The sequence below is a fragment of the Ceratotherium simum genome, chromosome 38 (assembly GCF_057802395.1).
Source record: "Ceratotherium simum simum isolate JZ-2026a chromosome 38, ASM5780239v1, whole genome shotgun sequence".
Lineage (NCBI taxonomy): Eukaryota > Metazoa > Chordata > Mammalia > Perissodactyla > Rhinocerotidae > Ceratotherium > Ceratotherium simum.
The window spans coordinates 20,278,735-20,301,484 of NC_141937.1; the positions used below are offsets into that span (position 1 = coordinate 20,278,735).

At 37.3% G+C, this 22,750-nt stretch overlaps 1 protein-coding gene across 4 annotated transcripts in view; it reads left to right on the top strand.

Annotated features, from left to right (window-relative positions):
• ADGRG6 (adhesion G protein-coupled receptor G6) overlaps positions 1-22,750 on the top strand; it is a 132,061-nt gene that overhangs the window by 82,850 nt on the left and 26,461 nt on the right. For all 4 annotated transcript variants that reach the window (XM_087425167.1, XM_014796516.2, XM_087425166.1 and 1 more), the window contains 11 exons: positions 2,458-2,510; positions 3,528-3,590; positions 7,105-7,247; positions 9,691-9,802; positions 10,915-10,979; positions 11,807-12,017; positions 13,070-13,241; positions 14,638-14,778; positions 16,914-17,033; positions 18,641-18,686; positions 20,073-20,179. In XM_087425167.1, the coding sequence (XP_087281293.1) occupies positions 2,458-2,510; positions 3,528-3,590; positions 7,105-7,247; positions 9,691-9,802; positions 10,915-10,979; positions 11,807-12,017; positions 13,070-13,241; positions 14,638-14,778; positions 16,914-17,033; positions 18,641-18,686; positions 20,073-20,179 (1,233 nt within the window). The remainder of the gene's footprint in view (positions 1-2,457; positions 2,511-3,527; positions 3,591-7,104; positions 7,248-9,690; positions 9,803-10,914; positions 10,980-11,806; positions 12,018-13,069; positions 13,242-14,637; positions 14,779-16,913; positions 17,034-18,640; positions 18,687-20,072; positions 20,180-22,750) is intronic.

The window sequence follows — 22,750 nt, forward strand, 5'->3', positions numbered from 1 at the left end:
GATATAAGTGAGGTGTTGCCCTTATGTGTAGAAAGAGAGGTGCATTTGAAACAAGAACAAGAAACTGAGCCTAAGAGACTATTAATATTTAAATAAGAAAAGTGCCACAGAAATGGAAATGTGTTTTGGGTAGATATCTTTATTTACTATTAATCCTTACATTTTCAGCACTGTTTTTAAAAATATATTTTTTAATTTAATTGTTTGAGTATTTGATTCAAAAACGGAAAAGTATAAAAAGATGTATCATGAACATCTTCCATTCATCCTTGTAGCTCAGCTGCCCGGAGACCAACCCATCTGCTTAGAAATCGCTGTTAGTTTTTCTCGGGTTTTTCCAGAATTTGTGCTTATAAAAGAAAATAAGACTATAAATTCTTATTTTTTCTCCTTTTTATACTAAAAGTCACATTTTACACACCCTTCTACACAGTACTTATTTTTGTTGTTGCTAGATTTGCAAATTTGTACACAGAGACCTTCCTTATATATTTTTTGTTGTTTAAACAGTGCATAGTATTCCATGATGTGGCTGTGTAGTCATTTATCTAACAAGTCTTCTGTTGATATTTAGATTATCAGTAAACCAGTATACAATTGATGAAAATTTTGGTAATTTCCAATTAAAAAAAAAACTTGAGCGTTTTGTTTTCTTCTTTTCCTTACCAACACAACCTATGGATTTTTCATTTTCTTCTTGATAACAATCTCAAAAATTTCATTTTCCACAGCTTTCTATTTTTTGTATTATTCTATTTCTTATCTACAGCATACTGTGGAACTTCGTACTGCTTTTTATATGTAATACCATTACAGTTCAAACAGCTTTTGTGAATAAAGTCACTTGGGGAAAAAATTCTGAAGTAAGAAAAATGGGTTTTCTTCTGCGACAGGTGTCTAATAAATGTGTCCTTGGTAGCAAAAGACAGTTAAACCATACACTGAGAGGTAGTGGTGACAATATTTTATATATATATTTGAAGAATGATAGGACAACAGTCTAATTTTTAAAGGCAAAACCCTTTAAAACAAGTTAACCACAGGAAATAATAGTATGTAATTAACAACTGTTAGAAAATTGAGGGGAGAAGTGAAATAGAAGTCAAAGAAAAATGCTATGGTTGACTTTTTGGAATGACACATTAAGGTTAGTAACTAATTCAAAGACGAGATGATGTGTTAAACTTCTAAATGGAGAGCAGGCTTTACAGAAGCAGTATACTCTTGCATCTCCTTTTCTTTCCAGCATTGCTCTTTTTTTTTTTTTTTTTTTAACTCAGAATGTTTTAAAAAGATAAAATTCTTTATTTTCATCCTTAAATAAACCACTTTTAATGTTATGAATCTTGAAAATCAGCATTCACTGAAGCATCTGCGCTTTAGACAAGTATAATTTTACATTTATATTTATTTCATGCATTTTTTCAACATAGCATCATTTTCATCTGAAGCTAAACTTTACTGGACGTTTTTAGTTTAAGATGCAAGATAACAAAGCAGATCCTTGATAACAGAGAAAATGTAAATGGTGTCCCTGATTCATATTATTACTTTTACAACTTAAAAATACTGTAACCCTTTTTGCCAGCATTTCCTAGAGTTTACATTCAATTTTAGAAATACTTCCAAGGAAGGCTAAATATGTGTATGAAGCAAGACCTAAAAAAACCCTTTGGAGGTGATATATAAATAAGAGAATTTCGTGTTAATAAAGAAATCCTGTTTTGTGATTTTATTGGACGGTGCATCACGGAAGGTTTTATTTATATTGAGAGGACTTCATTGCTTCATTAAAAAGTCTGGTGCTGAGACCCATAAAGACTGTTAAATAACCACAGTTCTCAATAATGTTGAACTTATTCTTGTTTGTTTTTTTAAAAGTTTATATTGTTAATTTATAGTTTTTCTTACTACTAATATTCTTTTGAGATGATAATTACTAGAAAAACATGTTATTGCACCTCGGTATCTGTTGAATGAAGAATATGGAAGGTGTTCACTGTGCTAATCTTCCCTGTGTATCCTCTTACAGCTAAGTTCTCAGCATTCTGGCTAATTTGGAAGCCCGTTATAATATGAGCTAGAGAGGAAAGTATAGTGTTCCCAGACAGACAGACTGGGGTTCTAATCTGGGATCTGTTGCTTCGTAGTAGGGGGACCTTGGACAAGTTATTTCATCTGTGTGAAGCTCACTTTCTTCATATATAAGACGGCGGGGGAAGATAATACCTATCTCATTAGTTGTTGTGAGATCGAAAGAAATAACATTTGCAAAGTTCTTGACATACAATGATTCAGTACCTGTTATCTTGACCTTTCTTTCACTCCTCTGGATCTCCAGGATTTTCCCAGGGTCTTATTCCGATAACAGCTTATCTTTTGGGAGGAGAGAAACTTGATTCAGATTTCTAAGAAAATATATTACCAAGACTCACCCTTTTCCATTGTATTTTTCAGCTCAATTCAACCTTCCAAAATTGGAACTACACTGTTTATGTGGTTAATATCAGGTAAATGACAGAATGAATTATTTGGGAAGTAAAAAGTAGTGTCTAATTTAATGCTGTTGTATTAGTATTATATAATACTATCTCTCTCTAGTTATACCTACACACAGACACACAAGTACACACATACACACATGTACCGTATTCATAATCTTTCTGAAACAACTCTATATTGTGTCATTTCTTTGCACAAAAAGCTTCAATTCTGCAGCAGTGGTTTTAAAAATTTTTGATCGTGGATACCAATTTTTTTAAAATTTAGCATGTACTCCCAAAATATATTTGTTATTTTAATAAATTGTATACATATGTGTGTGTGTGTGTATTACTTAACCAATACAAGTTATAATGTATCATAAACTACAAGAGGATAATTAAATTTAAATAGAAGTTGTTTCTCACATGCCCCAGTGGATCATCTAGAGCACCCCTTGGGCTGCATGCACCCCAGTTTGGAGACCATTTTTCTACAAGATAAGACATCTACAGTCTGATGGCAACCTAGCTTTTCAAAATTATCATTCACTATTCTTCTATTTAAATACTCCACTAAATCCCTAGCAATTAGTATCTTCTACATATCCTCCTCTGCACCTTGTTTTCACAGTTTTATACTTAAATAAATTTTCTAAAGCATATTTCATGAACCCTTAACATATATTCTGTGAACCCAAGGGATGTAATAACCTAACACAGAAAGAGGGATCAAATGGTCAGATTAGTTAGGAAGGACATTACTAAGGAAACTGAGGCAGGTTTCTATACATCAGACCCTCTCAGACTCTTTAGTGTCCTAGCATGCATTGTGAATCTTAAAGAGAGAGCAAGGCATACAGCTGCAGGGCTCACTTGACTGTGGAGCCATTTGGTCTCAGGCACAGGAAAGAGCGAGCTCCTCAGAACACACGTTTGGAAATACTGGCTTACAATGTCCATTCTGCCTTTCTTTCACCTCCTCAAATTTAATTCTTGGTGATGCAGCAGATGAGGTTGATAATGAATATGTGTTTGTATTTATAGTTTTCACCTGAGCACGGGAGAGGACAAGGTTAAAGTCAAGAGAAGCCTTATGCTTGATCAAAGGTAACGCTGACCAAGTCTTATAGAAACTATAACATCCTTTCTCTTGCTCTCTGTTTTTTGTTTGGTTTTTTTTTTTTTAGGTGAGGAAGATTAACCCTGAGCTAACATCTGTTGCCAATCCCCCCCTTTTTGCTAAGGAAGATTGGCCCTGGGCTAACATCCATGCCCATCTTCCTCTACTTTATATGTGGGACACCTGCCGCAGCATGGCTTGATAAGCAGTGCGTAGGTCCATGCCTGGGATCCAAACTTGCGAACCCCGCACTGCTGAAGTGGAGTGCACGAACTTAACCACTGCGCCACCTCGCGGGCCCGTCTTGCTCTCTGTTTTGACTATCCGGTAGAGAAATGAAAATAATGAGATAGGAGAGAAACATTATAGTCAGGTCTATTTAAAATGGATGAGGTATTGTTTTCAGTATTTCTAATTTATGAAAACCCATTACCTCTTATCTGAAATTTCAAAAAGACCTTCAAAGAAAACATTTAAAAAGATATTTACAGCTTTATTTTAAGTAAGGTACTTATGTACCATAGCATCTAGTAATATGGGTAATAGGTGCCAAAATATTTTCAGCGTTCAAAGCCATCAGCTAATTTTCTAAAGTCTCCATTTTATTTTATTTATTTATTTATTTTTGTGAGGAAGATCAGCCCTGAGCTAACATCCGTGCTAATCCTCCTCTTTTTTTGCTGAGGAACACTGACTCTGAGCTAACATCTATTGCCAATTCTCCTCCTTTTTTTCCCCCAAAGCCCCAGTAGATAGTTGTATGCCATAGTCGCACATCCTTCTAGTTGCTGTATGTGGGACACGGCCTCAGCATGGCCTAAGAAGCGGTGCATCGGTGCGCGCCCGGGATCCGAACCCGGGCCGCCAGTAGCGGAGCGAGCGCACTTAACTGCTTGCGCCACCAGGCCGGCCCCGATATTTTGAATTTATAAACATAATGATGGAATATACTTCTTTTCAAGTCATATATTCTTACTAGGAGAAGATACAAATAAAATTTCATGTAAGAGTTGACCAGAGAGTTTTCTTCTTACTTTTATTCCTTTTGTGTTCAACATTAGAAAAATACATGTTTTTAAAGTTATGTTTGAAACTTACCATTTCTGTTTATATTCACTGGACTAGATTGAGCCATCCGATTACGGGAAGTTGTTTCTATTTTCTGACATTGTTCCTTTTCCTTTGTGATCTGAAGAATAGAGTAACGTATTTTAATACTGTATTCTTGATGGGGATGGGACTTTTCTCCTCTATTTAGCCAAATAATTTCTTCTCCAACCCTTACTGCTAGATTATATTGAGCTTTGAATAATGGATCCACCAGCAATCTGGATGCCTTTGCTGGACACTTTGTCTAGCAATTGGGACACTTCTAGTTTGGGATATCACCCATGGTAGAATGTTTTTGGAAAGTCAGCATTGCCCTTGTTAGTTTATTTACTGAATTCTTTTACTACCTGACAGTACTAAAATCAGCCATCATTAGTGTATGTCAGCACCTCAGAAACTCGTGCTTGAAAGACATTTAAATTCAATGGCATCTCAGTTTCCTGTCTGTCAAACTAATGGGTAACTTCACAGAAAATTACAGAAAGAATGAACTAAGACAGTGTGTGTGGGAAAATCCACACATTTAGTTTTTCTTTGGTATGAACTCCTGGTGTTGTTTGAAAATTTATTCTTATAGTCTTTCCCCCTCACTTTTTGCTACTCTCTATTGCTTTTATGCTCAAAAACCAACCTTTATAGTCTCTCATAGTTTTACTCAAAACCGCAATCTGCTACTTTTATGAGTGTGTAAAATACTTTTTTCCAAACTTTTCCTTTTAATTTGGTCGTAACACTGAACACGGACCATAGCTTCAGATAATGCTATCATACTCTGTCACCTAGACAGACAGGAAGCCAAAGCCACAGAGACTGGTTTATTCTAATAAAGAATGATTGATGGTGACAACAGAGGGAACCTGACTTTGTAGAACCATAAAATAGTTTCAGTTTTCAGGATGAGAGAGGAAAACAACACACATAAGACCTGTCAAGGTACATGGTCATTCTTGAATTGCTGAATTTGGGTATTCAGGGTCATCCACAATACATTGTGCTAATTATGTTCCCAATATTCAGGAGAAGTAAAAGATCACATTCCCAGCTGTGAGTTCTCAGTAACTGGAGTGGCAAAGCCTATCTTCCAACAATAGTTTAATCAAAGGGATACTTTTTCATAGGTTGTTTTAAAAAGTATTACAGTATCACAGTTCACCATTATATTCACATCTATGTTTGTCTCATCCTGAAATATGGCTTATATATCAACATTAAGCAGTAGATCATTTTAGAGATAAATAGCTTTTCAGAGTGAATTATGAGAACAGTACAGTACTTTATCCTTGAGATTAGCACAGATATTTATGGAAAAAAATAGAGCTATTCTTTAATTCCACCTAACGTTGAATAGCAAATATTTCACTTCTTCTTTCTCTTTTTTTTTTAACACCATAAATATATTAATCCTCTGTTTCATTTTTATTGATACCCACAGAATTTCATAAATAAAATATGCCATTTCAAAAACAGTGCTGCTGCTGTGATTTTGGCCTGTGTAACTGATATGGATAATATAATGCTTTATGTCATATTTGTTTCTCCTCAGAATATGAAGGTGCAAGTTTTTGTTGCAAACCCAGAGCTTTCACATATAAGGGAAAAATTTTTTCCTCTACCTGACAAAATAATGTCCTTTAATTTTACTTCAAAGTTGAAGTGATAGCTTTGATTTCTTCTATTGACTATAGCTGTGATTACAGTTGAACTGAAAATTATATTCAAATTGTAGAGCCAAAAGTTTGGTGGTGCCTTTAGGATACATCTGTGCTTCCTAAAGAGATATTATCTTTTTAAAGACATTCCAAGTCAGACAGTCTATAAACCTCTTTGGCAATATGCTGGCCAATCACTGAGTATATTTTGAGCACTTATTTTGTAACTTTTCATTCTACAAAGTACTTGCAAATGTTTCATGGCGATGGAAAAGTATTTATCACAATTCTGGAGAAATGGTAACATATTTGTAAACAATAACACTCTTAATAATTTCAAAAGTCAAATGATCAGTTTAGTCAGATTAGTTGAGTATTAATTTTTCTAACAAACTCTGTTTGGCTATGAAGAAACAATGTAGAATTAACCACAAGTATGGCCCTTTCTTGCATTCATGCTATAAAATGTTACTTAAAATATTTCTCAAAAGAAATGAGGTGATGTGATATGATGTGATAGAATTATACATGGAATATCCTATAAAATCTACTCATATTGAAATATTTTTAACATAATTTATGCAGCAGTAGATGTCTATGGGTGCCATGGCCCATTTCTTCAGTCTCAACACTTTATGGTCATCTATCTTAACACCATATCCAGATGTTCTATTTTTCCACCAAGAAAACAACCAACCAGTCAACAACCCCAACAACAATTCTATTTGAAATGTTTTCCTAGGTTGGTGATTTGGGCCCTTCTAATTTACAATGCAACCAACAATCCCACTTTAGAAGGAAAAGATATTCAGGAGAAGCTCTTGAAAAACAATGAGTCACTGGATGAGGGCTTGCGGCTGTATACAGTGAGTGTAAGGCAGCTGGGTAAGTATCTTGAATTTTTTTAGAATATGTATTTTATATGACTGTATATTCAAGTTTAATGGAAACAACAACAGCAGCAATATTCTTCCTATGTATGTTGTTTGCTTATTTAAAGCTATTTTTTTCTGAGGATGAAATTCATCACATTGGTGACATTGTAACAAATGGGTGACATGATTAGCATAAAAGATATTGACTCAATACCTATGAATCTAAGGGAATGAAAAAGGCAGATGAGAGTTTATACTCTATTTTAGGGACATATTATGAAAATACTAAGAATATGAGCAAAATGCCAGGAAATCTTAACCAGAACTGACTTCAAGTTTCAGGATAGAAAGAGGGTGTATATGTGCATATGGGAACTCTAATGAGGTAAATCTTACAAAAGGCAATTTCTTATTATAAAATATTATTCCCTTCTCTTCTGTTCTCTGTCTTCATTAATGAAACCACTGACTTTGCAGGAGTAGGCCAGAAATCTGGGAGTCATTTAGGACCTAGATTCATTTCTCATCTAGACTCCATTCACATCCTAAGCTCCAACCACAGGTGGTCCTGTTAGCACTTCCTCAAACATACATGCTCCTTTCTATGTCTTTGCCCACACTGCTCTTCTCTACTCTTGCCATCCACCTCTTTATCACCTGCATAGTTTTAAGGACAGCCCAAAGTCACCTCTTTTATGAAGCCTTTCCTGATAGCATCATGTATAAATACACATCACTGCCTTTGAGCGTCCACTTCATGCTATCCAGATACTTAGAGCACCGTACACATCAGAAGACCATAGTATTTGACTGGACTGATTTGTATTCTTATATATATTTTCTTTAAACAGGATTTCCTCTGGCTTGAGAACTCATCTTATTTTTCTTTAACACCCTCACCTCCCACCTCCTCCAGCACCCAGCGCATTCCCCAGCACTTAAATACTTCAATAAATAGATGAACAAGGCTTGATGGGAATATTTTAGAAAAGTAAATGATCAAAAATATGGACAACAAAAAGTAAAGTTATTGTTCTAAAGTTATTATACGATTACAATTATATTGTGACTAGGTACGTTGGTAGAGATCAAAAGAAAAGAGAACTTTGACTCCTTTCCTTATACAACATGCAGGAGGTTGAAGTGGGGGAGCGGGTATTCCTCAGCCTCTGAGAGGGTGATTTCAGCTGAGGCCAGAATCACGCTGTAATCAAGAAGCAGGCATCTTTGCTTCTATAAGGAACCACCCATCTCTGATGTGTCACCAGACACCATTATAGAGACCTCAGAGAGGTGGAAGAATGCAAATCCTTATCATCATCAACAGTTTCTGAGCCTCTGTGGGAAAGTGCTTGCTTATTACAAAGAGGACTTCTTGGGGATGGGAGAGTACAGATGCTACCCTCTCGTAGTTAGGAGTCTCCACGAAGAAGTAACATGATGAGTGGTAGTTTATACACTAAAGAGCCCTGTGAGGACCAGCCCCGCTCTGTGCTCAGAGGCTGAGGAATCCCAGAACAGCTCTCTCTGCATACTTGACATGTAATTTGTACCACTTAATTTAAATTCTATGCTTTACTATTTTTCCACAAGTGGATCTGTAAAGAAAAGTTTCTATCAATTGAAAAAAAAAAAAAAAAAAGGCCAAACCCTGACCATTTTAAGGCTCAGAATGTCAATAGGAAAGTTATTTAAATGTTCAATTGGTGTCTACAATACTGGTTCCAAGTAGTCTGGTATAACTTGCTATTTTTCAGTACTGAAATACAAGATTTTGTTGTTAGTGTTGATATATTGCTTTTCTTTTGATATTTTAACAAATGTGCAATCTGAGTCATGTGTGTCATGACACTTGCCCAGAGAGTGTTGAAACAACAGGTGGGATGATTTGAGGATGGAGGCGTATGTGTGAGATGTGTGGTGCTAGCCCACAGGTGTCTTCCTGCCTTTCTCCCAGCAAACTTCCAGGCAAGAGATGCTTTCAGAGCAGCTGGAAAATTTTCCATAAAACATGCTCACAACTCAATGACGACACTATTGATGCATCATTTTATTGGCTTTCCCCTTTGAAAAAAGATCAAATTACATTTTGAATTTTTCAGGACTGTTTTCCTTTTATATAATGTTTATATTTTGAATAAACCTTTCTTTTACTAATTTTATCTGCTATGATTTACATTAGAATGATAATGTGTTTCATGTTTATACTCGCATGTGTGTGTTTTTATTTGATGGTTTTGTAAGATGTAATGATTTTTGCACCTGAAGTGTATCAGATATTTATTTTTCAAAATTTCTAAATTTTTACAAATTCTGAACATAAATAACTAGTATTTTAGTAGTACATGAAATAAATACAGAATTATCAGCATTGTCATTTTGCTCTCATCTTGCACCTCTCATTTCCAAAAAATAGATATATATTTCTCATGTTGGTTCTCATTTTCACATAGGTGTATGTCCTGCCGATGAGGACCCCAAAGGCTATCAGTGGTCGGCCATCTACCCTTCGGAACACAAGCTTCCCTGTCTAGGGAAGCAGGGCTTTTATGCCTCACGGATATGGTAACGCTTTCATTGACTCTTGCCAGCAAAGCTCTGCATTATGCACCTTCCCAGGGTTACACCTGTTGCAGAGTAGTTCCCGTGTGTTGTATATGGATTGGAAAGAAGGGCAGGAATCTCTGTGTGTGCCTAAATCATACACTCCGGGGCGGGTAAAGAAGAGGCAGGTAGGTTGTCAAGGGAAGCCTTTTTACTCTAAGCAACATGCTCATTTAGCCTTCTCCAAAGAGAGATGGAGAAATTTGGAAACCAGAGTGCAGCTCTCGAGCAATCAAAGTGCCTTGTAATTGGGTGAATGGAGCCAGGTCACAGCCTTGGAACAGGCTTCTGAAATTCTAAGACTTCTGAATGATGTGGAGTGCTTATTGTTGGAGGGGGAAGAGGTGGAAAGAGAGAGTCAAGACAGGATCCAGGTTAAGGCAGTCGGAGGCTATCAGAGCATAGATTTTCCCTAAATGCTTTGACCTCAGAAGCCTCAGAGACAGGTCGATTGCAGAGGATTCACGGAATAGCAAGTCAAATCCGGTTCTGCACCCTCCGCCCCACCCCCAATTAGTTTTCTTGCAGGGAATTCAGAAACGGGAACTGCCCAAGTAGAAGTTTTGTATCTCCCGCTGTGTTTGGTACATGGTAGGGAGGAAAGAAGGGGATTTTAGAGACTTACTGACTTAAGTTGAAATGTGGCTCTATCTCTTCCTGGCTGCGAGACCTTGGGAAATTCCTTGACTTATCTAACTCTATGTCTTTATCTATAAAATGTGGATTATAATCTGCTTTACAGAGTTATGTGAAATCAAAATCAGATTTTATCTAGAAAGTTCTTAGAGCAGTACTTGACCCATGTTACCAAATACACTTTTAACCTTAGTAACCTGATGTATCCTAGTTAGGATACAGGCTCTTGCTAGTATTTGGTTTCTGTGATGCACGCACCTGATTTTTTTCTGATAAGAATTTTTTAATAGGAGTTTTATTTCAATGTCTTACAGTTTTATTGTCAAATGAAACTTACCTAGATAACAAGGCAAATTCTAAAACTTATCATTAACTGATTTTGTCAGTTGTAATGTCATTTATGCCAAATATTTGAAATATCTTTGTTTGCTTCATAGTCATCGTGACCCTGCCAACACATCTTCAGCCTACTGGGGGCCTCCTGATCTCTCCAATTGTTCAAGTAAGTGAGCAGTTTTTCTTCAGTTCTCAAAGACAAAATGAAATGACCTTGTGCTTAATGGTTTTCCTCCTTTTCAGACATATCCTTCTGCTGTAAGATACTATTGTAATAGTAAAAGCTAGGCAAATGATTGTTTCATGTAAGGTAGAAAATACTGGTTTTCCTCATTCTATTTTTCTGTTCTATTCATTCTGAAGGAAATTAAAAAGAGTAAGAAGATTTCAGAGAAGACAAAAATAATATATAAATTTATATTTGTATCAGTGTTTTGTAGTTTTGTATTATTTTTAAGCAGCAAATATACGCTTATTCAGTGATTCTGGGGGCATTTCTTTTTTTTCTTTTTTTTTTTTTTTATAATTTTATTTATTTATTTTTCCCCCAAAGCCCCAGTAGATAGTTGTATGTCATAGCTGCACATCCTTCTAGTTGCTGTATGTGGGATGTGGCCTCAGCATGGCCGGAGAAGCTGTGCGTCCGTGCGCGCCCGGGACCCGAACCCGGGCCGCCAGTAGCGAAGCGCACGCACTTAACTGCTAAGCCACGGGGCCGGTCCTGGGGGCATTTCTCTTGGACCAATATGTGAATATTGGTCCCTCCACGTTATTTACCTAGTTGCACAATTTATATCTTACTAAAGAGAAGTTAGTCTCTGTGGGTAAAGAAATATTATTGCCCTGTGAAGATTGTGGTAAGGGGGTACACACAGGAAACCCAATTTGCTGTTTCAACCGTGGAGTGAAATATCACACTATGTTTTAGATTCCTAGAAATGCTCAAAATACATAGGTAAAACTTTGTATGTTGTTTCTTCTGCCTTTTTTTAGGGGAAGCAAATGAAGTTGCCAATCAGATTTTAAATTTAACTGGTGATGGGCAGACCTTAAACTCAGCCAATATTACCAGCATTGTGGAACAGGTCAAGAGGATTGTGAATAAAGAAGAAAACATTGATATAACACTTGGCTCAACTTTAATGAATATATTTTCTAATATCTTAACCAGTTCAGATAGTGACTTGCTTGAGTCTTCTTCGGAGTAAGTATTTTTTTTTTCTTCTAGAGAGTAAAATTGATTGGATTCATGTGTTATTATATAATTTATCACATATCTGAATGCTTGGTGCCCAGCTTTCATAATTTAAATCTCTAGAAGATCCATTGATATTTCCCAAGATCATTCACAAAGTGAACTTCAAAGTTCTCTATTTTTTTGAGAAATAGAATTTACAAATTGATTAAGATTGTCCATCTGACTAGATATATAAATAGTCCCAGAAAAACATAATCAGTATTTCATTTTTTCATCTAAAAATGTTAACTGGGGTTAATTCAAAAGATAAGCTATTATATATATTAATTTATGACACTTCTTTTTGCCTGCAAAGGAAACACTTAGCAGACGTTTAAGTCACATCTTTTAGGCGTAGCTCGCTCTCTATAAGTCACTATCCTGTTGACCGTGACACAGTACTGTCACAGCTGTGTGATTGTTATACTTCTGGAATGAAATGCCTGGGGCAGGGTGAAGTGTACCTATTTACACACAATTGAGGTTGTATCCAGTTATCTCATTTAATGTGTTAATATTTGGATATTTAATTTTTTCTTTCTGTTTCCTTCCTTTCCACCAAATTTCTTCAAGGAAAACTTTATATTTGTTAATATGTGTTCTCTAACTTAACTATATGATAATTATAAAAATTTTTTTACAGTGTCTTGCAGTGCATAAAATACTTTTGTCACATTATTTTATTTGATTCTCACTCAGTTATGAAGTAGGAAGGCTATTTTTCATATGAGAAAGAAAAGGCTAAGATAGGTGAAAAATAGAGTATTTGTTTAGGATGTTTAATTGTTAATTTTCCTTTTAAGGAAAACATATATTTCTCTTGAGGGTGTATTCATCGCTGTGATTCTATGTTTTAACTGATATTTTTGTAGTTTGGAGTAATTTTGTGGGTCTTCATGTTAAGATCAGAAAATTTAAAGACAATTTTATTTGGTTTGTATTTTGCCCTGCAGCCAATTAGATATCTACAGTGCCTAAAGCGTGTTACTTAACAGTGGTGTTACTTGTCATTTCTTTAGAGCTTTAAAAACAATTGACGAATTGGCCTTCAAGATAGACCTAAATAGCACTTCCCATGTGAACATCACAACCCGGAATCTGGCTCTTGGAGTATCATCCTTGTCCCCAGACACCAATGAAATTTCTAATTTTAGCATCGGGCTTCCAAGCAATAATGAATCGTATTTCCAGGTAATGAGCCAGTGGTTTCTTCAACTGTAATTAACTAGACAAATAAAAACTTTCTGATCGCTTACCAGTTGCTGCTTCAAGGAGGTCTTGGTCTGAGGGGTGGCAGGCGGGTCTGAACGTCGGCTAAGGCTGCAGTAGCAGTAACCGGAAGGCATGTGGCTGCGTAGAGGAGGTGCACTTTCAGAACCTGGGTGATGGGTGGCTCAACTTACCTTCCACAAGAGGCGATAGTGGAACTAAGTATTCAGGCATGAGTAGGGGCCGCCCTTTTGAGAGTAGGGGTGGGGATCAGTTTGGTAAGAAGAAGGAGCTTTATTATGGGCCAGAGTGGGAAGAAGCATGGTGTATACTCTTTGCCAGTGGTTCTCAAACTGTGCATCACACTCACCTGGAGGAGCTGTCAAAACACATTACTGTGTCCCATCACCAGAGATTCTAATTTAGTAGGTCCTGGGTAGAGCCTCAAAATTTGCATTTTTAACAGGTTCCCAGGTATTGCTGATACTGCTGGTCTGAGGACCATGCTTTGAGAACCAGTGACGTAGAAGACTGGGAACGGCAAGGATGACGAGGCTGGGCAAGAAATCTGGGGCCAGATTAATGGAGAGCCTCTCTGGCCTGTTCATGTGACACCTCAGCAAATAGTTTTCAAGTTCCTACTGTGTGTTAGGCGGTGTTAGCCGTGTGGGCAAATGAAATGATTGAAACATTGTTTTTGACACAGGAGAACACACCTGCGGTAATACTTCTTAACTGTGGAGATAAACCAAGATAAAATATTTAAAAAGCTGTATATGGAAGAATTTTTTCTGCTTTAGACTAGGGGCTCTTTTGGATAATTCTGCTTCGCATTTTAAGGGTGAAAACTCGGGCAGCCTCGGTCTCATTCCAAGTCCATTTGCAGGAAAATGCTCTTTGGCCTGATCTGTGGGTTCAGGAAAAATGATAGCCAAGAGCGTTCATAAAACTTCAGCTGTTTCCTCTGTGCAGAGATATTCATTTTCAGCAGTGAGACAAATTAACTCCAACCTTTTTATTGTTGTTATAGTTATTTTTCACTAAGTGTTCTGAGAAAACCTCAAAATCTGTTAAGGGTAAATCTAATTCTTATACTTGAACATTTTAACTGGTTTGTAGATTTCTCAATTTGCTTTAGTTAAAATCAGTGCTTTTCCTCTTTTGCCACACATGCAAAACTAAACTTGAATGAGGTCCAAGCCTTTGTTGGGGACTCACCCAGGAGGGCAGTGACTGCATTAGAGGTAAAGGGAAGCCCCGGTCCCAGCTAAGTTGACACTTGTGGTGTTCTTCTGCCTTACTCAGCATACGGAGTAAAGTTATTATTGAGATGTAATTGTGATTACTCGACCAATAAATATATCTCTGTGTGTGACAGATGGATTTTGAGAGTGAACAAATGGATCCATTGGCTTCTGTAATTTTGCCTCCAAACTTACTTGAGCATTTAAGTCAAGAAGATTCTGTGTTAGTTAAAAGAGCACAATTTACTTTCTTCAATAAAACTGGACTTTTCCAGGTAAGTGTTCATGAAATTGTTATTTTTCCATTGCAAATTGAGTTTCTTTGCTCAAAGGGAAAAATAAAAGTTCAGATTCCTTGAAAATATATCAAGAGATACAGAAAAATTAACCTACTGTATTTAAAAATGAAAAATTTTAACATAATTGTTTAAATATTATATTTGAAATATTTTTTCAGATAACCTGCTTACTGGCAGGGAACGTTTAAGTTTTTAAAATGAATCAAATATTAGGTTAACTTGCATGACATGACTAGAAATGGAATTTGAGAAGACGTTATTATTTATTATTCCTTTTGTTAAATATTTTATGTCTCCAGCAATTTAGGCCTTCAGAGTTAAAGGAATTGTGTGCCAAAGAAAAGATGCTTTATTTTTTTTTCAGCAGGAAACACTGTTTACATAATGAGCAGCATTCTTGGCTTTAATCAATTTTCCCATTAGCATTTCAAATGGCCCTTGGCCTTCCATGTCCCTGGAGTAGGGTGACATTGTGCTCAGCACATATGATCATTTTTATTGGCATCATTTCTAGATACTAGAAAGTCCACTGCTAGCAAACACTGGTGACCTCTGGTTGCCTTTGAAAGTACGACCCAATCTAGAGCAGTTTCACTGAGACCTTTTTAAAAATAAGAGTTATCTATTAAATTGAAGATACCATTGTGTGTCAGATAAGGCGACCTGTGAGAGAAAATAGGAGGTCTCAAGACCAGTAGAACTGTTTCTCATCCGTCTGCCCTGTCCATCATGTGTGGGGGAATGGCAGAGTAGGCTACAGGTAAGTAAAAAGAACACCATGGAATCATTTACAGTAACTCCAGAATTTTACAATTTTATTGGCAAATGTTTTACGAACAAGCTATCTAAAAATTTGGAGTCAATTAAGAGGGTAATTACGTGTAATTACTCTGAGGGATTTAATAGCTATGAACATATAAAACTGCATTTGTTAAAATTCTTTCAGACTGACAGCAATGTCACCTTTAAAAACAATAGAAAAATGTGGTAAGAGTCACAAAATGTGAATGGTGGTGGGGGAGTCCATTCAGAGGAGAGGTTGAGCCCAGTGGAAAGGGTCTGGGACAGCTCTTAGAGGTCCAAGAATGTGTCATTATTTCATTTTGAGTCTTCTCCACATCATCTTTTCCTTTGCCTTTGGCATCTCCCAACCAATGTTATTATTAGGAAACTTTTTTTTTAAAGTAAATTTATAGCAGAGTGAAAACATTTTAAGGGTTCTATGGTCCTCCCTTAACAGAGTGAACAAGATATGAGTAATTTTTTAAGAAAAGGCTGGGTATCACCAAGCTATAGCTGACATTATTGAGAGTGACCACACAAGAGTAATAAAAAGTTGTATTTTGGATGCTGAGTTTTATTTGGCATTTAAGAAACTCTGCAGTTATTCCAAAACAACTGACTTGTAAGCTGAGATAGAGAAAGATTTGACAAGAAAAACACAAGAGGAAGAAGAAAGTAGAGATGATCTTGCAGGAGAGAGAGTCTGTTGGCCCCAGTCGTGTTGTCGCACAGATTCACTAATTGGATTTCCTGACAACCTTATCTCTGAAGTGGAAGCTACAGACGGTGGCAAGTATACAATCAAAGAAGATAGAAACTCTGGATGGGACGTTAATGCAGTAGAATTACATTTAGGTATAAGTTAGTAAACACGTCAGGGTGTGGGCATGGATGTGAAAGATGGATTGTTTTTTATTTTTCACACCACATTTCCTTCATAATTCTCTAAAGGCAGACAGCTTCATCTCTTTTCGAGGGTAGGGAAATGATCGAATTGTTACACAGCTTTTTACGAGTTTACATTATTTATGGGTTAGCATTGTTTCAGATGTGGACTTGCTGGCATCAGTCACGGCAATCAAGAATGAAGTTTTATGAACATCGCCTTACAACATTGGCTCGTAATGTTCCCTCGATGTATTTATTATAAATAAGGGAAATAGCAAAGCTCTTTCAGGAAAGCCAGCCATTCGATCTTATAAACAGGATGTTTTATAACTGAAGATCCTAAGTCTAAAAAGTGCTGACAGTTTGCTTATTTTGGAGCAGCAAAAGAAAATTAATATGTGTACTTCTGACTAATAACAATTTTTTTTTTTCTTTCAAAGGATGTAGAAACCAAGAAAGGCACCTTGGTGAGTTATGTGATGGCATGCAGTATTGGAAACATCACTATCCAGGATCTGAAGGATCCTGTTCGAATTAAAATCAAACATGCAAGAAACCAGGTAAGAAAATGCTGCAAATAGCAATGGAACGGAGACAGACAATTTCAGAGAATCATGGGGCCGCGTTGTCTACATGATAAGAAATAACTGGCACTTGTTTTGAAGGGGACAGTTTTCCTACAAGGAAACAGCTAGTCAGGTGGTCTTAATGTGGGGGGGAGGGTAGTCGTGTCTAAAATTCAGTAATTGGAGGGAGAATGGGAGTGAAGTAAGGGCCACCATCTTTAAGACACGACATATATTACTTCAGATAAATGTGATGCAGGTGGTTGCACAGTCCTGCCATTAAGGATTTTGGTTGTTTTTTGTAAGTCAACGATTACAGCAGCTGAGAAAGCTGAGGGGAAACAGGGAAGTGGTGATGTTTTTTGAGAGGTTAGCGGGTGTCTAAAATCTTGGCAAATGTTGCTTTTTTTTATTGCTTCATTACCCTCGCTGATATCGGTTTATTTGATAAAATTATATGGGGGTTCTTACTGTCCCAGACGGCCCAGGCACAGGTTGTTCCCTTTTTGATGGAGAGTCTCAGTCCTGATTCTACCATCTAGGAGGCAGGCAGGAAGGAGACAGGAGGTGAGCTGGCTGATAAGGGCGAGGGCTTGGAGAGTAAGTCATCTAAGGACCAGCCCTGCTTAGTCACAGAGCCCTCTGAAACCTCCTTCTTCTACCCTTTGCCCTCCTGGGTTTCAGCGCCTTCATCCATAAAGAATTCTTTTTATTATGGTCAAATATACATAACATAAAATTTACTGTTTTAACCATTTCTAAGTGTACAGTTCTGTGGCATTAAGTACATTCACATTGTTCTGTAGCCATCACCGCCATCTGTCTCCAAAACTATCCCACCTGAAACTGTGTCCCCATTACACAACGGTTCCCCGTTCGCCCTCCCCCAGCCCCTGGCAACTACCATTCTCCTCTTTATTTCTATGACTACTGTCTCTATGACTTTATCTCTATAACTACTCTAGGTACCCAATCTAAGTGGAACCATGTGGTATTTGTCCTTTTATGACTGGCTTATTTCACTTACCATAATATTTTCAAGGTTGATCCATATTATAACATGTGTCAGAATCTCCTTGCTTTTTAAGTCTGGATAATATTCCACTGTGTATGTATGTATGTGTGTGTGTGTGCATATATACACACACACGCATACACACACCACATTTTGTTTATCCATCCGTCCATTGATGGACTCTGGTTTGCTTCCATACTTTGGGTACTGTGAATAATGCTGCTTTGAACATGGGGTGCAATATCTGAGTCCCTGCTTTCAATTCTTTTGGGCATATACCTAGGCATACAGGAGAATTTTGAAGATGAAGTGAAATTATAGTGTAAAGAGCTTTGCTGAATGCTGAGAATTGCACATGATGCAGAGAAATGGATACCATGATCCTCATCAGGTCATAGTGGATTTCCACTTAAAGTCTTTGTGAGAGATCCCCATAAACTGCCTGCCATTCTTAGGTCATATTGGCATGACTAATGCTGATCTTTGTGAAACCCTTAACATTTTTACTCTTTCCTCATATTCAAATCGTATGATTTTTCATTTATTTTAAACACAATTTCACATGTTTATTCTTATGTTAATATAGGCCGTGCCTCATCCCATCTGTGCCTTCTGGGATCTGAACAATAACGGTAAGTTTTAAAATATTGGCCGCCTTAATAACAACTGAATTTTAAACATTGTTAGACACCCCCATTTCCTTTAATTCCAGCCCGAACCAGAGTGAGTCACAGTGTAAGTGTGATGGCAACTGAGCTGCAAAATTTAGTTTAGGTGGCTTGGAAAGTGGATTTTAATTTCTGTAACTTTTTATTCATTTCAAGAAGAAGTAGGCAGACTTGACTTTTCTTAACCAAACAACTCTTTGATTTCAGTTATTTATAAAACACAATATGCCTTTTTATTGCCACTTTTGGGTGAATGTCGATATACACTTGCTCTCATTCTTCTAGGGCACTTCTGAACAGATTATTTGACATGCGTGAGACATAAAAATTTAAAATCCAGCTTCCAGACCTCAGATTATGGGTGAAAGTGTGCTAAGGGACTGTAAAGATAGGAATGGTTATAATGGATATATATTACCTGAAAGGAAGTTCTGCCTCCAAAATGACGTTTGATCATCAAGAGAGAAAGGCAAAATTAAGGGATAAATCAGGAGCTGGAAGGTGTGAAGATCTCTGAAGGGAAGGACATGTGATGAACCCTCCCACCTCTGCCCCCTACGGGGCTCTTTCCCTCGGGGTTCCCCAGTGGGATTATTGGGGAACCAGTAATCAGGGCAGCTGCTGTGCAGGCTGCTTCTTGGTAGAAATGTAGTCTGAAGTGTCTCAAACCCCCCTTTTCTGATACTTCTGATCATAGCTGGAAAATTTGTTGTTGTTGCTTAGTTTTTAGTTGCCCAGTTTTGAGAAGATCCTCATTTACTGGAGACATAGTTAAAAATGATACCACCTTGAAGTCTTAAAATACGAGTTGCTCATATGCCATGTCGTACCCTAAAAGTCAGACAAGATGTGTTAAAGGCATTTATAAGTGGCCACTTATACATAGTATATGTGCAGGGCTGCTGTGTACATAATAGCACGTTCCAAGAAAGCTGGTCATCTTTGTCCTCATGTCTTCACAAAAACATAGGCTGACCCAAGGAAAAAAATGTGTTGATCTCCAGAGACTTCATTAGTATGTAACGTATTTGAAAAAGGATTTTCTTTTTATGGAAGTTGATTTTAAAATATATTAAAAATTAAACTTGAATCAAACTTTTACAGAGGCAGCACTTCAGTGGAACACAGTTGAAAACCACTCTCTGCATAATCTCTAGCTGTCCCCCAGCCCTAACATTCTATGATGCCAGGAATCTAAGTATTGGCAGCTTTAAAAACAGAATCGGTTTTACTGATAAACTGTAAGGCAGAAAAGCCTGAGGCATATTTCCCTAAAGAAGTTATCATCCGTTACAGAGAAGGAACTGACCTGCTGTTATTTTCACACTGTTTGTTGACTTCCTCCTACAGAAGGTTCTGGATTTTGGAACACATCAGGATGTGTTGCACAAAGAAATTCAGATGCAAGTGAGACGGTCTGCCTGTGTAACCACCTCACACACTTTGGAGTTCTGATGGTAGGCGAGGAATTTCTAAACTCCTTTAGAAATGATATAATTCTGGAAGGCATACTTCTTTTTGTGAGCCAGCCTTTTTAGATTATGTATTTGGGGAATTATTTCCTGATAATTTTCATCTGTACCCTGAATCTTGATTCTTAATGAAGAATCTTATTAGCAGAGACCATGTGTTAAAAATATGCAAAAGTAACGATAGAAAAGAACCTTACTTTTTTTTCCTGTAGCGTTAACATTGATGATAAATAATCCCAGAAACAAGAAGATCACCAGGAGACCCTTGAATTAAGAGAGAAACAAAAAGTCAGGGAGGCAAGGAGAGAGAAAAGTTAAAGAGGAAGAGAATGTTGGATTTTCCTCACATGAAAGGGAACCATGGAAAATTTGATCAAAAATTTTCTTTCTTATAATATGTTATCACTCAATATGTTTAAATGTGACTTAGTACCAGCTACTGTGCTAGGTGATCTAGCTGTGACCCAAAATGACTGCCGTCCCCTCCTGGAGATGCCAGCCTGTTAGGACAGGCTGGAGACTGGGGGTGGTTTGGAGTCTACAGGCCTGCAAGAGAGGTGATGGATGGGGGTGATGTTTCTCTCACTATTAGGCCTTCATATCATTTTTTCTTTCTTTCTGTTTTCCCATGGCCCTGTTTCTATCTCATTAGCCAGCCTGTCCAACAGTTTTAAACCAAAAATTAGATTGCATCCAGTCTTTCGTCCCACCAACGTTCCAGGAGCCACCCTGTCTCCAGCGACTTGCTTGAATTCATCCATAGACTTATACCTTTACTTATGTCTGACCCACTGGTGTTTTTGCAGACACTTTCCTGGTGGATGACACCCTCCGGATTGTAACGTAGTCATTGTTTCTATAGTTTCCATAAAGGAGTCAAGCCACATTTGTTTTCTATCAGAGATGGGAATAATGTGTGCTGAGGCAATAAAGCTCTTCGAATTTGAATCACAGACATGAGGTTATGTTTATCCCCTCCCTTAAATCTTACACCCACTTCCTGTGGGACTGGGAGGAAGCAGTGAGAAACTCTGGGATGTAGTATTTGGCGCATGAATCTACTTGGCCTATGTAAATGGCCATTGTGCTAGGACAACCTTGCAAGCTATAATTTTCCTGACAGTCAGCACGTAAGTGTTCTCGGGGATAAGGTCGAGTTATTTAAAAAGGCAACAGTCATAGAAAATAACCTTTTAATTTTCTCAAAATATAAATATTTTGTCTTAACTACCAGACCGTGACAAGGAATAATTGAACTATAGCATGTTTTCCTAAGTATTTAAAAACAAAAACAAAACCCCTCAGTTTTCTTCCATGTTCTGTTTGCTGCAAAAGTGACAGCAGGCAATATTTCAGAAAACACTTATTTTGCATGTTTACTCATTCAGGTATATAAGCTTTGGCTTGATTCATTCAAATATTTCAGCTGTGTGTGTGTGTTTGCGCATAATTGTGTGTGTGTTATAAATCTAATATTAGATAAACAGATAGTAACACAGTTCACTATTTAGAGATGATTTATATGCAACCAAAGTTTGGCTTCTCATTACCGTGAATTGTCAGTTTCTTCATAGATTGTTGAAATTTTATTATGAGTTTGAATTACTTATTACTTTTCCTGTTGCCATCTGATAAAGCAGTTAGTTTTACATGCACAGGGAGACGTGCATTTTTTAGTGCTCTCCTTCCATTTTCCACCTTGGCTGCTTATGTGGGATTATAAACTGCTGGAAGAAAAACATTCCAGAATTTATCCTTTCTGGCCATGTGCCCATATCCTTTCAGCTTTTCCAGACCACCAAGACTTTGTTAGGAGTCTTTCTTGATTTACAAACTCTTTACTGCCTTCTGTAAGATAGTCCCACAGCCCACATTGCCCCGTGCCACATTCACCGTATGAGAAGTTAAACAAATGTACCCCAGACCCATAACTATGTCTTCTAATCTACAAATGAAGGAAGAATTTAATATCCTCTGCTACATCTCTTTGTAGTAAAACTTATTTTTGTATTTTTCACATTAGTACATTTTCATGTTGGCTAGTTCAGAGGAATAAATATTTTCATATTCTTTGTGGCTTTAATTGTGGTGTGCAAGTCTACTGCCTCACCTAGATGGGAGCCATAGGTGTTTCAGAGGCAATGACAAGTCGCTTGGAGATTCCTCAAGGCCATTTCTCTGGCCTAATGAGAACCTGGAGTAATCAAAATGTTGGTTTAGGTAAACTGTCTGTGAGCCAAGCGGCCCTGACTCGAACTCCGTCCCAAGTGCCGTGGGAGGCTGATGTCCTCCCAGTGTTTTGAGGTATTTCCTGGGAGAGGAAGATCAGGAAAGTCCCCTCTAACCCTGAGCCCTTGCGTCTGTGGAATTCGATCACTGTGTGTTTCTTGGTGTCAGAGAAGTACTGTTACCTATTCCTTACTGCATGAGCCAAGCCTGGAATTGAGTCCCATTTCTTCATTTCACACACATGTACACACATACCTCACCACTTACTGGAGGCCTTCGTGTGAGGAGCAGATTTTGTTGACATTTTGGTGAAAATGAAAGAAAACT